This window comes from Pygocentrus nattereri, chromosome 19 (genome assembly GCF_015220715.1).
Source record: "Pygocentrus nattereri isolate fPygNat1 chromosome 19, fPygNat1.pri, whole genome shotgun sequence".
In the NCBI taxonomy this organism is placed as follows: domain Eukaryota; kingdom Metazoa; phylum Chordata; class Actinopteri; order Characiformes; family Serrasalmidae; genus Pygocentrus; species Pygocentrus nattereri.
This window is the reverse complement of record NC_051229.1, coordinates 1,407,489-1,422,727: the sequence shown is the minus strand read 5'-3', so window position 1 is coordinate 1,422,727 and position 15,239 is coordinate 1,407,489. Positions and strand designations below refer to the sequence as shown.

General features: G+C 43.4%; 1 protein-coding gene across 1 annotated transcript in view; it reads right to left on the bottom strand.

Moving 5' to 3' along the window:
• Window positions 1-371: 371 nt before the first annotated feature.
• LOC108413460 (netrin-G1) overlaps window positions 372-15,239 on the bottom strand; it is a 139,398-nt gene continuing 124,530 nt past the window's right edge. The window contains exons 5-7 of the mRNA XM_037530825.1: window positions 11,319-11,345; window positions 11,156-11,200; window positions 372-1,221 (exon numbers count right to left, since the gene is read on the bottom strand). Coding sequence (XP_037386722.1) covers window positions 974-1,221; window positions 11,156-11,200; window positions 11,319-11,345 — 320 coding nt within the window. The 3' untranslated portion in view covers window positions 372-973. The remainder of the gene's footprint in view (window positions 1,222-11,155; window positions 11,201-11,318; window positions 11,346-15,239) is intronic.

The following is a 15,239-nucleotide window of genomic DNA, read 5'->3' as shown; positions in this document are numbered from 1 at the left end:
TGAGTCTCTTCACCTTCATTCCAGCTTCCGTTCTTCTCAGCAGACTCGCTTTCAGCTCCTCAAAGAACCTGCAGACACGCCTCCAAAGCTCAGTCTGAGAAGCTGGTTGATGATTTTCTGAACTAATCAAACCCATTCAGTGGTGCTGAGGTCTGGGCTCTGGGGTGGTCAGTCCATCGTCCAGCTTCTTTGTTTGGTGTGTCCGTCTCCTTTTCTCAGTGAGGTTCTTCTTGATCCGCTACACGTCCTTTCAGACCCACAGCGCTGAGTGGTCTTCTCACGGTGGAAGGATGGACAGAAACACCTGTGGATGTTTTCAGATCTGAAGCAGCTTGACTCTCAAAGATGGGGGCAGTTTTGGGGTCGACCAGGTCTTCCACGTGGTTGTTAGGAGGCACAGTTTTTTTTTTTCCAATTTGTGGATTATCTTATGTCTAATATCCTTATTCATTTTTCCTGAAAAATCAATAACTTGCACTAAATTACTGTTTTCACTTCACCTGAAATAAAAGAAAGGGTGGTCTCTGACTTTTGCACAGTACTGTATATATACCAACATTGCAGATCAAAATACAGACAAAAATGTTGCCTCAGTAAAACTCAAGCAACTCAGGGATGGTGAATGAGAAAGAGATATAAAGGCTTGGACAGGTCACAATGTTAAAAGCCCAATTAACCCTTAATAACACACTCAAAACGTAGGCTCTTTGATGAGGGGTTACAGGTTACATCAGCTTAAATAGGGTTTTTACCAGTGGTCTGTAAAAGTTTTCCAACCTCACAACAGTTGCTACAAAAAAAACCTTGTTTGTGGTTGAAGCTTGGAGAGGTCAGTTGGCTGATAATTCTGGTTCAGTGGAGGCTGGTGGCTCAGTATAAAAGCCCAACGAGACCATCATACCAACCCAAATGCCTCACAATTCTCGGTTCATTCTTACTGTTGCTGCTCATGATGACCGTCCCTTTTATTTTTTCAGAGTGATGATAGGTCCCAGGTGTCCAGCATGGAGGAAACAAGCACCAGCAGAATGACCAGAAACTGGCCACTGGACTGGAGGCTGTGGCTGACCTGGCCAGAGTTAAGATCCTGGCAGGATTCACCCTGGCACTGGACCCGTTCGCACAGAACCCCGGAGAAACCCGCTGGACACTGGCAGCGCTGGTGTTGGTGACAAACACCTCCATTCTGACAGCGCAGGAGGACGTTATCACAAACTTGAGCTGTGGGGAAACAGGAAAAATTAGATTTACACTGCTGTTCAAAAGCCAAAACGCTATTCGTAAATCTGCAATTGAAGTTTAATCATATCGACGAACATGCACACATGTAAATGTATGAGATGACTGTCTAATATGCTACAAAAGGGAAAGAGTGCAGTACAGAAAAAGTCTTGGTAAAAGGTGTAACTGTGTTTTATTACTCATAGCGAATTCATATATGAAAAGTATAACATTCACTGTGGTGTACCACAAGGTTCCATTCTTGGCCCTCTTCTATTTTCCTTACAGAGCTATATTATCATGAATTTTATGAACAGCAAGTTTCTTGAAAATGAGTAACAACAAAACTGAAATTCTTCTTGCTGTGTCTTCAGCATGGAGGATAAAACTAACAAGCAATACCAGAAGTTCGGCAACTTATGTTGAATCTAAAAAAAGTGCAAGATTCCTTTCTCTGACCACAGTTTTGAGCCTAATATGGTCTAATTCAGTGTTACTAAAAGAGGATTTTGAATGAAAACAAGTCTCCAATACTGGCAGTAATTAAAAATTGGACAAAGGAATGGCCATAATTTAGGCTTCAAGATTGTTTTTAGCTATGCTAATGTACTTTAGTCCATGTTTATAGATAACGGTAAGTCAGACAGTGTCAGAAACCGCATAATCAAGTCTATTAGAGACACTGGGCAGCTGTGTCCAGCATGGCAAACATGTGATGAATTAGCACTTGGCAATTGGTAGAGTTACTCCATTACTTGTTAGCTACATTGGCCTCGTAGCTCATGTGCAAAACTAGAGAAGTAAACTTCAGACACCAAACACGATCAACTACGTTGGGGGTTAAGGGAGGAAATCTGAGTTTTGTCGCCCAGCTATTCCTGCCAGTGGGGGGGTTCAGGTCCAAAAGGTAAACAGGAGATAATGCTGCAGTGCTGAGACCAATAACAAGAATGAATTGTGGGGTTTTTGGATGCAGATTGTCAAAACGTCTGCAATATGAGAAGAAAATTGAGAACAAAATTTCCTCTCCTGGCCACAGGCTCTTTCATAAACACACTGAGAACCCTCCCACTGAGAACTCCACAGCGTCGGCCCTTTTGATATGCAAACCAGAACGCAGAGGTCATTTTGCCATCCAACAAATAATATTGAAAAAAAAAACTATTTGTTTATGTACCTTTCAGCAACTTTTCCCAAGGTTATAGGAGCTGAAGCCTGATATGATTCAATGCGCAAGACTACACGCAAATGCAGCCATTTATGTTCAGTTCAGGTGCTTATTTATAATGAAGAAGATTATATAAATACACTCTGCTTCTAATTTTGTATTTCTGGGTTTGTATTCAGTGTTTCTGATTTCAAAACATGAAAAAAGTGACCATGTTTTTTCTTTCTGGGGAAATGTGCAATATGTATGTATGTAGGCCTGACATTTTACCTTGAAAGAACGAAAGAGAATGAAAGAGAATGGCACTCATGCCCAAGTCACCTTCATTCATCTAGTGCAGATCATGTAAACATGCTTCCATAAAGGAAACCGATTGCCGTTGCATTGTATTCACCTCCATTATGCAGGAATGTATTACGTTAGGGAGAGGAGGAGAAGGCCTGTTCGTTTATTAGATTGAGTTTAATTTCATGCTACTTTGTGTCTTATGATGAATCTCCTAAATATTGTCACTGAAGAAATGCTTTTTGAGCAAATGGGGCAAAAATAAGCAAGAATACTCAAGGATTTCTTGGACTGTCTGAAAAGGTCATGAATGTTTTTACGTCTAACGGATACACATTGTTTTGTTACTATTGGCAAACTTGTATGACATTCACTGTGGTGTACCTCAAGGGACAATCCTTGGGCCACTTTCATTTTCCTTTTATATGACTCACCTCACTTATATTATCATCAATTGTTAGATTCCTGACCCTGAAGAAATAATTTGTGAGTAAGGAAAAAACTGACTGACTGATACAGATACAGTGTTTTGTTGCCAAACTTGTAAGACATTTGCTGTGGTGTGCCACAGGGTTCTATGTTTGGGCAGCTTCTATTTCCCTTTTATATGATTCCACTCACCTATATTTTCACCTATAATAATCAAAAGTACTCAAGGATTTCTTGGACTGTCTGAACAAGTGTTTATATGTATAACTGATGCACCGTATTTTGTTATTGTTAGTAAACTTGTATGGCATTTGTATGATTCCCGTCGCCTGTATCATCATCAATTGTCAGATTCCTGAAGAAATAATTTGTGAGCAAGGCAAAAACAATCAAAAAGTACTCAATACTTTAAAGGTATTTCTGACCTGAATGCTAGTCATGATTTCATGATTTTTATTATTAGAAATGCACATTTTCCAGCCATGCACTCATTCCTAGGTCACAATCATAAAATTTTAGCTGATGATTAATTGACAAACATAATTACAATTAAAAATATAATTGTCCTTTTGTTGTTGTTGTTTATTGTATACAACTGTTAGAATACAAGCTCTGAATGGCCAAATTAGATGATTAGCTATCTCGCTCCCTGTTGTCCAGGCTTTGAAGAACTCACCACAGAAAAACTGACCCTTAGTTACTGTTAAATAGGTCTTAAATAGCTTCAGTGCTCAGCTTAACTGTTCCCGTATCATCACTCAACATTGGTTGCTAAGCAACAACAATCTCTTTATTCCAAGCTGTTGGAACTATGTTTTTTGGCAGAATATTAATATTAATATACACGTAAATCAAATATTCGAGGTTTATTTGCTTAATTTGTTATTTTCCTTTTCAAAATCATTGCATAAAAGCAGTAGAACTCTGGAGGCGGTCTGTTACGGTGAATAAAATCCCAGCGAGGATGATCTACTGTGACCAAACGTAATGCACGACCTCCACTGTTCTACTGCTTAAACACCACCCATTATTTTTAGCACTCTGTCAAATCAACAAATGCAGAATACATGATCAGAAATCTCTAATATTAAACTAAGACTCGAACTGAGCTGTTTGTTGCTGTTGTTGTTGTTGTCTTCTCTCTCTCTGAGAGTCGGAAGCTCGCTCCGGCAGATGCTCGGAGAGTTTGGGATTTTTCCTCTGAGCGGCGGCTCTTGGTAGATTTTCATTTGGATTCAAACTTTTAATCTCCAGCCTTGTGGAGTTTACTTTGTTGGAGCGTGTGTGGGATTAGCTGTGGTGCTGAATGGCCTCCAGAAGACCCTCAGCGCCATTGTCTTTCCGGCAGCATCTGCACCCCAGATTAGCTTCATTTTCTTTCCTTCTTTTCTTACTGCGGCGGCTGCGGCAGGAGCAGCCTGGCAAGACCGCATAAAGCACAGCTCCCGTTCCTCGGCTGTGCGCTTTCCACTGCATGCGTGCAGCAATGCAGCACATGCTTGAACTACTTTTGGTTCCCTAAAGAACCATGCTTTAAAAGATTTAACCCTCTAAAGACTAGAAGTCTTTCATACTGAAATAATTCTATTGCAATTGAAGGCTTGATTCTAAAACCTTTACATTATGTGGAAATTTTCTCTCTCTGCAGCGCCTTCTAGTGTCCAAGTTGCTTATGAAATGGAAATAGTCTTGTATATATTTGACAAAACAATACAATAAAATACCTTCCAGTAACTGGTTCAGTGTGTTTACACTTAATAATCTGATAACTGCAGTAAATCAGACTGTGTCAGTAACTGGTTCAGTGTGTTTACACTTAATAATCTGATAACTGCAGAAAATCAGATTGGGGCAGTAACTGGTTCAGTGTGTTTACACTTAATAATCTGATAACTGCAGAAAATCAGATTGGGTCAGTAACTGGTTCAGTGTGTTTACACTTAATAATCTGATAACTACAGTAAATCAGACTGTGTCAGTAACTGGTTCAGTGTGTTTACACTTAATAATCTGATAACTGCAGAAAATCAGACTGTGTCAGTAATTGGTTCAGTGTGTTTACACTTAATAATCTGATAACTGCAGAAAATCAGATTGGGTCAATAACTGGTTCAGTGTGTTTACACTTAATAATCTGATAACTGCAGAAAATCAGACTGTGTCAGTAACTGGTTCAGTGTGTTTACACTTAATAATCTGATAACTGCAGAAAATCAGATTGGGTCAGTAACTGGTTCAGTGTGTTTACACTTAATAATCTGATAACTGCAGAAAATCAGATTGGGTCAGTAACTGGTTCAGTGTGTTTACACTTAATAATCTGATAACTGCAGAAAATCAGATTGGGTCAGTAACTGGTTCAGTGTGTTTACACTTAATAATCTGATAACTGCAGAAAATCAGACTGTGTCAGTAACTGGTTCAGTGTGTTTACACTTAATAATCTGATAACTGCAGAAAATCAGATTGGGTCAGTAACTGGTTCAGTGTGTTTACACTTAATAATCTGATAACTGCAGAAAATCAGATTGGGTCAGTAACTGGTTCAGTGTGTTTACACTTAATAATCTGATAACTGCAGAAAATCAGATTGGGTCAGTAACTGGTTCAGTGGGTTTACACTTAATAATCTGATAACTGCAGAAAATCAGATTGGGTCAGTAACTGGTTCAGTGGGTTTACACTTAATAATCTGATAACTGCAGAAAATCAGATTGGGTCAGTAACTGGTTCAGTGGGTTTACACTTAATAATCTGATAACTGCAGAAAATCAGATTGGGTCAGTAACTGGTTCAGCGTATTTACACTTAATAATCTGATAACTGCAGAAAATCAGATTGGGTCAGTAACTGGTTCAGCGTGTTTACACTTAATAATCTGATAACTGCAGAAAATCAGATTGGGTCAGTAACTGGTTCAGCGTGTTTACACTTAATAATCTGATAACTGCAGAAAATCAGATTGGGTCAGTAACTGGTTCAGCGTGTTTACACTTAATAATCTGATAACTGCAGAAAATCAGTTTGGGTCAGTAACTGGTTCAGTGTGTTTACACTTAATAATCTGATAACTGCAGAAAATCAGATTGTGTCAGTAACTGGTTCAGTGTGTTTACACTGAATAATCTGATAACTGCAGAAAATCAGATTGTGTCAGTAACTGGTTCAGTGTGTTTACACTTAATAATCTGATTACTGCAGAAAATCAGATTGTGTCAGTAACTGGTTCAGTGTGTTTACACTTAATAATCTGATTACTGCAGAAAATCAGATTGTGTCAGTAACTGGTTCAGTGTGTTTACACTTAATAATCTGATAACTGCAGAAAATCAGACTGTGTCAGTAACCGGTTCAGTGTGTTTACACTGAAAAATCTGATAACTACAGAAAATCAGATTGTGTCAGTAACCGGTTCCGTGTGTTTACACTTAATAATCTGATAACTGCAGTAAATCAGATTGTGTCAGTAACCGGTTCCGTGTGTTTACACTTAATAATCTGATAACTGCAGAAAATCAGACTGGGTCAGTAACTGGTTCCGTGTGTTTACACTTAATAATCTGATAACTGCAGAAAATCAGATTGGGTCAGTAACTGGTTCAGCGTGTTTACACTTAATAATCTGATAACTGCAGAAAATCAGACTGGGTCAGTAACTGGTTCAGCGTGTTTACACTTAATAATCTGATAACTGCAGAAAATCAGATTGGGTCAGTAACTGGTTCAGTGTGTTTACACTTAATAATCTGATAACTGCAGAAAATCAGATTGGGTCAGTAACTGGTTCAGTGTGTTTACACTTAATAATCTGATAACTGCAGAAAATCAGATTGTGTCAGTAACTGGTTCAGTGTGTTTACACTTAATAATCTGATAACTGCAGAAAATCAGATTGTGTCAGTAACTGGTTCAGTGTGTTTACACTTAATAATCTGATAACTGCAGAAAATCAGATTGGGTCAGTAACTGGTTCAGTGTGTTTACACTTAATAATCTGATAACTGCAGAAAATCAGATTGGGTCAGTAACTGGTTCAATGTGTTTACACTTAACAATATAATTTCCATTCCAAGAAATGTTGTGATACATTTCGTCGCAGCCCTGGATGTTGTAATAAAGGCAAAACACAGACTAAAGAATGATGGACGACTTCAGAGGATAAGGAGCTTCATAGCCTTCCTACATTTCTGACCCCAAGACCACCCGCTGTCTTTTAGTCTGTTTTGGTCTTTATCTTTGTGACTGAAGCCCCTCGCCTGATGTGCAAGGTCATCTGCCATAAACAGCGCCCAGCAGCATGGATTGCATTTGCACTGTCTGGTGTGTTTCCCTCCAGAAGAGGCTGAAGTGTGACTTGTGCGCCGGAGCTGCAGCTCCCTCTGAGACACATCACACCACATCACACCAGCATCGCACCTCCGGCACGTGCCAGCGCTCTCATACACGCTAGCTTGAGTAGTGCACTGTGCACAATACTGGGACTCGTGTAGGTTCTCTGGTGGTTCTGGATGGTAAATAAAGTGACTATATCTGTGTTGTAGTCATGGCGACGCCTGGTTCCCATCACCACCACTGTAATCATCATCATCATGATCTCTACGGACAATCCAGTCCAAAACACATCCACACCTCAAACTCACTCTGATCTACTGTAACTTCGATTTAGCTAATCTATACCTGCACATGTAGATCGACATCTTGTGTGTGTGTGTGTATATATATATATATATATATATATATATATATATATATATATATATATATATATATATATATATATATATATATATATATATATATACACACACACACACTGATCAAGCATAACATCAAGACCACCTCCTCGTTTCTACGCTCACTGTCCACTTTATCAGCTCCACTGACCGTATAGCTGCACTCTGTAGTTCTACAGTTACAGACTGTAGTCCATCTGTTTCTCTGATACTCTGTTACCCTGTTCTTCAGTGGTCAGGACCCCCATGGACCCTCACAGAGCAGGTACTGTTTGGGTGGTGGAACATTCTCAGCACTGAAGTAACACTGACGTGGTGGTGGTGTGTTAGTGTGTGTTGTGCTGGTGCGAGTGGATCAGACACAGCAGTGCTGCTGGAGTTTTTAAACACTGTGTCCACTCACTGTCCACTCTATTAGACACTCCTACCTCGTCGGTCCACCTTGTAGATGTAAAGTCAGAGACGACAGCTCATCTGCTGCTGTACGGTTTGTGTTGGTCATCCTCTAGTCCTTCATCAGTGGTCACAGGACGCTGCCCACAGGATGCTGTCGGCTGGATGTCTTTGGTTGGTGGACTGTTCTCAGTCCAGCAGCATCACTGAGGTGTTTAAAAACTCCAGCAGCACTGCTGTGTCTGATCCACTCAGACCAGCACAACACACACTAACACACCACCACCACGTCAGTGTTACTGCAGTGCTGAGAATGACCCACCACCCAAACAGTACCTGCTCTGTGAGGGTCCATGGGGGTAGAAACAAGGAGGTGGTCATAATCTTACGCCTGATCGGTGTGTATATGTGTTTTGGGCTGGAGGAGCCCCCCCTGCTCAAGTGGTTCAGTGGAGAGAGATTAGATGAAGCTGCAGTTAATTTCTTATGTCCCATCATTTACCTCACATTCCTGACTTCTTTGGTACTGACACTGTAGCATGTTATTAACACTGCTTATAATGCATGATGTGAACAATTCATAATACACAATAAAGATCATTTGATGACCCTCTAGGCTGCCTGTTTTCCCCCTGTGGGTGATGCAGGTGGAACTGAGAGGTGGAGCTTGGACCTAATTGGCTACTGAGACATTGGCGGGTAGGTGTTTGGGTCTCTTGTAAAGGCTTCCCAGGGTGGAGGGCTGGGTGGAGGGCTGGGTGGAGGGCTGGGAGGCTGTTTTCTTTCTCTCTCTTTACGGGAGACCCATTTTCCAGCCACCTTGGCGACCCAGCGAGTGGGCTTTGCTGGGGTGGGCTTTACGCATTAATGGTTGGCTCACTTCAGTAGAGCTGTGTTTGTGGTTTGCAAACCATTTTTAAATAGATTAACGTGAAAATAAAGACGAGGTTTTGCTTTTTCTCTCCTATCAGCGCCTTGTTATGAACTGGAGGTCAACAAATTCCTTTTTATAAATATGTACAGCCATGTTTATAAAGCCTTAGGCCTGCATTATAACACGTTATGAATGTGTTTATAGATGCTCATAGACAAGTCATGTTGCTGTGTGTGTATCAGGAGAAATCCATTGGCGTTTAAGGTGGTCTGGTCTGCGTTACCCACCCTGGTCTTGAAGAGCATTGTGTGTGCCTGCTGACCGGCTGTGAGGCCGAGGCACGTCAGCAGGCTGAGATCTTGCGTGTGAAGGCGCTTGGCTAAGGCTAAGGCTAGCCCAAGGTGCTGGCTTTATTACCTGAGATGTCTCACCTACTGCAGTGAATTGCATGCCAGGTTTGGTTTGAGCCTTATGAGAGCGCCTGCAGGCCGGTCATTATTCAGCCCTGACCAGTGGGCCGGAGCCAGGTAATGTGGCCCTGTCGTTTATTCAGCGTTTAACGCCGTTTCTTACCGCTGAGGTCATTTAACCGGCTGTAATATGTTCAGACAGCAGCGCTCCAATCTGAGAGAGTCTTGGCCTCGTTACTGAGAGCCCTGCTGAGAACCACAGCACAGACCAGCAAGAATTCCATGCTGGACTAAGCTGGTCAGTACAGTGTGGTCATACTGGTTGATGAGCACACCAGCGTAAAAACACAACACATGCAAGACTGACCGAATTCCAGATTCCCCAGTCAGGTCGTGTTTGGTGTCTGACGTCTCCATTTCCCTTTCTCCCTCCTTCCTTCTCTGTCTCTCTTTTTCTCTCCTATCTGCTTTCTTCTCTCTCTCTTCTAGCCTTTTACTTTCTGCACTTTCTTTCCCTGGCTCTCTATTCCTTTCTGCTCTCTCCCTCCTTCTTTCTCCCTCATTTCCTTTCTTCCTTCACTCGATTTCTGTTTTCCTTTCTGCTCTCTCCCTCTCGCTCCCCGTCTTTGTCTCTCTCTCTCTCTCTCTCTCTCTCTCTCTCTCTCTCTCTCTCTCACCCCTCTCTCTCTCTCTCTCTCGCTCTCTCTCTCACCCTCTCTCTCTCTCGCTCTCTCTCTCACCCTCTCTCTCTCTCTCTCTCGCTCTCTCTTTCTCTCTCTCTCTCTCTCTCACTCTCACCCTCTCTCTCTCTCACTCTCACCCTCTCTCTCTCTCTCTCTCTCTCTCTCTCTCACTCTCACCCTCTCTCTCACTCTCACCCTCTCTCTCACTCTCACCCTCTCTCTCACTCTCTCTCTCTCTCTCACTCTCTCTCTCTCTCTCTCTCTCTTTCTCTTTCTCTTTCTCTTTCTCTCTCTCTCTTTCTCTCTCTCTCTCTCTCACCCTCACCCTCTCACCCTCACCCTCTCTCTCTCACCCTCTCTCTCTCTGTCTCTGTCTCTGTCTCTGTCTCTGTCTCTGTCTCTGTCTCTGTCTCTGTCTCTGTCTCTGTCTCTGTCTCACCCTCACCCTCTCTCTCTCTCTCTCTCACTCTTCCTCTCTCTCTCACCCTCTCTCTCTCTGTTTCTCCTTTTTCTCTCCTATTTCTTTTCTTCTCTCTTCCTCCCTTTTTCTTTTTGCTCTCTCTATCCCCTTTCCTCGTTTTTCTGACTCCATTGTTTCTTTAGCCTTCTCTCTCTCTCTCTCTCTCTCTCTCTCTCTCTCTCTCGTCTAATTAAATGTCGAGGGGTATTAAAGTGTTCTTGGACTGTTGGAAGCTGCTGTGAGCGACAGAGATCTGCAAGCTGTTTCTGACTGAGGAGGTCTGTCTGTCTGTCTGCTTGCATGTCTTTCTGCCTGCCTGTCTGTCTGTCTGCGTCTATCTATCTATCTGTCTACCTGTCTGTCTGTCTGTCTGCTTGCATGTCTTTCTGCCTGTCTGCCTGCCTGCCTGCCTGTCTGTCTGTTTGTCTGCCTGTCTGCCCATCTGTCTGCCTGCCAGCCTGCCTGCCTGTCTGCCTGCCCGTCTGATTTGAGGTCTTACCTTGGTTTCGGTTTGCCACTCCAAGAGAGGAAACATTTGGTCGAGCTGCGTGAAGATGAGCAAATAGGTTAAATACAGTGCGGTATGTGTAGATATTGTGATAAACTCTTTGGGTTAATGGGATTTTTTACCAGTGATCTGATGCTTCATTGAATTAACTCACCTGCTGTGCCAAGGTTGCTTGGAATACCTGCAAAAATAAAGAAAACAACAATAAGCCTGTGATATCAACCATATTCCCGCTGAACCGGAGCTGCCGCCCGGCGTATTTTCACTGAGAATACTCCGCTGACGTCCCCCGAAGAGGAATCGGCTGGTCTCTTTAGTTTTGAGGCTTTTAGCGGCTGAAATAGCTAAAGCACACTAACCGCTCCACTCAGCCGGGCTTCTGGATCAGTGCTGTCACAATCAACTATAACAATCAGGCTTATTAATATCCGCTTCTTTGTCGGTTTGAGTTTAACCACTCAGCTCGCCGTACTCGGCCAGCATGCTCCCCTACCTCTACGGAACAAATCAGAGCCGGGCCGGGGGCGGGGAAAATGACCGGGCCATTTATACCCTTTATTATTTAATAAAGCTCATCATAAAATCATTACAACATACACATGCGTACAACAGCGGGGCTTACAAGCTTCGCTTATCGGCCATCCACTTGAAAATGTGCGTGTCATGAAGTTAAATGTAGGAGTGAAAATGAAGCCGGTCCTGCAGAACAAGATCTTATTCACTATTTTACACCCACTACATCACTAAAGTCAGTCCTGACTGTGGCACCCTTTAAAAGCCCCGTGTAGGACTTGAATGATGGGTGGTGTGAGGTGGGCTGTGCCTTTGGACGTATACCGTGCTCATCTGGATACAATCAGGAGAGGGCCGCCTTCTCCAGCTCTCTTCGGACGTGATAGAGGCCCGGCTACTTCAAATCTTATCCTCTCTCCCATCCAGGCCCCCTCTAGGCCTGGGCCGAGGGCGTGCCGTCCTCCCAGCCCCCCCGCCCCCCCCCCGCCCCCCCCCCCCCCCCCCCCCCCCCCGAAGCCCCGCCCCTGTCCCCTACAACTCATGCATTCAAATCAATCTCTGGGCTTAGATCTTCTGGCGTGTCTATCATTTTTAACAGCAGCTCATTCTGAGAGTCTGTAGAGTCAGACGGTAAAACAGGCAGATTATGCTGACAGTAGAGCGCTGGTGCTGCTAGAAGAGAAGGAGAGGATGAGAACGCTGTCCCACCAGCAGGGAACCGGATTTGGATGCAGACCAAGACCCGCTTTTTATGCTGGAACACAGTTCAGCTTTCTGCTGCCGACCTGCGTACGGGTGGATTATTCCAGAGGTGGGAACAAGTCACTAAGTTGGAAGTCTCACTTGACACTCAAGTCCCGAGTCGAGTCGAGTCCCAAATCAACAGTCCTAATCTTCGAGTCCTAAACAGTCAGTCTTCATTCTTCAGCTAATTTAAGGCCACAACACCAACTGTGTATTCATTTTTTATTATTATGATTTTTTTACACTTCCAACTAAAATACAAAATCCACGTTACACAGAAACCCATGACAGGCGCACTGTAAACACAAACAGATCAACTACACAGGGATTTTAAAAGTACTACTGAACTTCGGGAACATTGGGCGCACAATTAAAACAAACACTAGTTTGAATTGAACTGAGACGACAACAGAAGCCGAAACGACCGAGCTGTTGGTGGTGTGTTGCGCAGGTACGAGTGGATCAGACACAGCAGTGCTGCTGGAGGTTTTAAACACTGTGTCCACTCACTGTCCACTCTATTAGACGCTCCTACCTTGTCGGTCCACCTTGTAGATGTAAAGTCAGAGACGACAGCTCATCTGCTGCTGCACAGTTTGTGTTGGTCATCCTCTAGTCCTACATCAGTGGCCACAGGACGCCGCCCACAGGATGCTGCCCACTGGAAGCTGTTGGCTGGATATTTTTGGTTGGTGGACTGTTCTCAGTCCAGCAGCGACACTGAGCTGTTTAAAAACTCCAGCAGCACTGCTGTGTCTGATCCACTCAGATCAGCGCAACACACACTAACACACCACCACCACGTCAGTGTTACTGCAGTGCTGAGAATGACCCACCACCCAAATACCTGCTCTGTGAGGGTCCATGGGGGTCCTGACCACTGAAGAACAGGGTAACAGAGTATCAGAGAAACAGATGGACTACAGTCTGTAACTGTAGAACTACAGAGAGCAGCTATACAGTAAGTGGAGCTGATAAAGTGGACAATATATATATATATAATTTTAACTGTAATTGACCAAAACAACTTCACCATATTATCTGAGGGTCCATTTTAACGTGCAGTTATTCTGATTGGCTGCTGTACGTTACTTTATTGCATAGAACTTTCCTCCACGTGTTGAAGGTTCCAGCTCAGGTCAGTGTAGCCGTACGGTTTGGTCAAACCTAAGCCGGTCTGATGAGAGTCATCAGTGTAGTGTAGAATCACCGAATCAAAGCGAAACTCCACAGCTTCAGCTCCAATATCAGAACACAGCAGCTCTCTGACCAGCGCCTTTACTGTTTTATTAATCCCGCAGACTGTCAGTCAGGGTGGGTTTAAATCAGCGCTCTGCCTTTCCCATCACTATTCCTCACAGCACGAAGAACGACAGCTCTGACATTTCAGATCATATTAAAGACAGTGACACTGTTACACCGTCTCGCAGCGCGCCTGCCGCTCCACAGCCACCAGGGCGTACTGTACCCACCCACGCTGGGGTCTGAGGGCTGAAATTCTAAGGAGAGGACACGTGACGTGAATGGTGATGTCATGCAAAATGATTTTTGTCTTGAATTTTTAAAATAATTTGCAGCACAAATGTAGGAGATACAAAGTGGGCGGAGTCCGTGAGGCGACAATGTTGAGTGGAGTTTAACTTTATGCAAATGAGTAGCAAAGCGATGTGGCGATTACCAATAGGAACTGAGCACTGAGCAGCATTGTGCGCTCCCTTTTTGGTTCCTAGATAATTGTTCCCATAAGAGGTGGAATAAAAGTGGTGGTGCTCTCACTGCAATCACAGTAAATCACAAAGACCAAATCCTGCTTTCCTCCCAGACTGACGGCACAGACGACGCAAGGACGACACAGAAACAGCGATGTTTACACGCAGCCTAATAATCTGCCGATAATCTGATTAATGTAAACATCTCAATCGGAATAGTTAGTCCGACTGAGGCCATTCAGAATACAGCCTCTATCTGATTGATCCAGGTGGGTAATCCTGTAAATAACCTGTTAAATAGAAGAATAATATCCGTGTAAAAGCCTGTATCCGATTACATTCCCTATCGGAAAGTTTCAGCCCGTTCTGCTTGAGCGTCGCGTCACAGTGAGAGTTTATACCGTTCAGCACGGCGGAGCAGAAACTGGTCTGCAGAGGAGACGAAGTTCATGCTCTGATCTTCAATGAACGTAAACTGAATAATTCATAGCAGATATTGAATAGTTAATAGCAGATACTGAATAATTCATAGTAGATACTGAATAGTTAATAGCAGATACTGAATAATTCATAGTAGATACTGAGTAGTTCACAGCAAACGCTGGCTAACGAGTGTTTGGTTAAGTGAATAATGAGCCAGCAGTTTAATGGTTAACTGACCTGAGTCTGTATTTGGAGCTGACGTCACTCGGTCACTCAGTCACTCAGTCAGTCAGTGACATCATGACTGCAGGTTAATTATGAATTCGGCTCACCTGAGCAGACAGCTGGCAGAGAAGCTCTGTGTGCTCCGATTCCAAACACAAACAGCTCTTATTCTGCCCAACGTTATCCAGCACACAGAACCCGGCGCTGTTTACGCACCTGTTCACTCCGTGTGGAATACAACCAGACAGATAACCCCTGCACTCCTCCGTCAGCAGACGCGAAAATCAGCATGTTCTCTCTCTCCGGTCTGCAGGTTAACAGCGCTCTGATAAAAGCACCTGCTGCTAACAAGCCCAAGCCTCTTCTAGCACAGTGCAGTTTCATCAGCACTCGATGACACAGATTTACAAAATACTTCAGATTAAATCATTTGGAACCTCAGATTACACTATAAATCACTC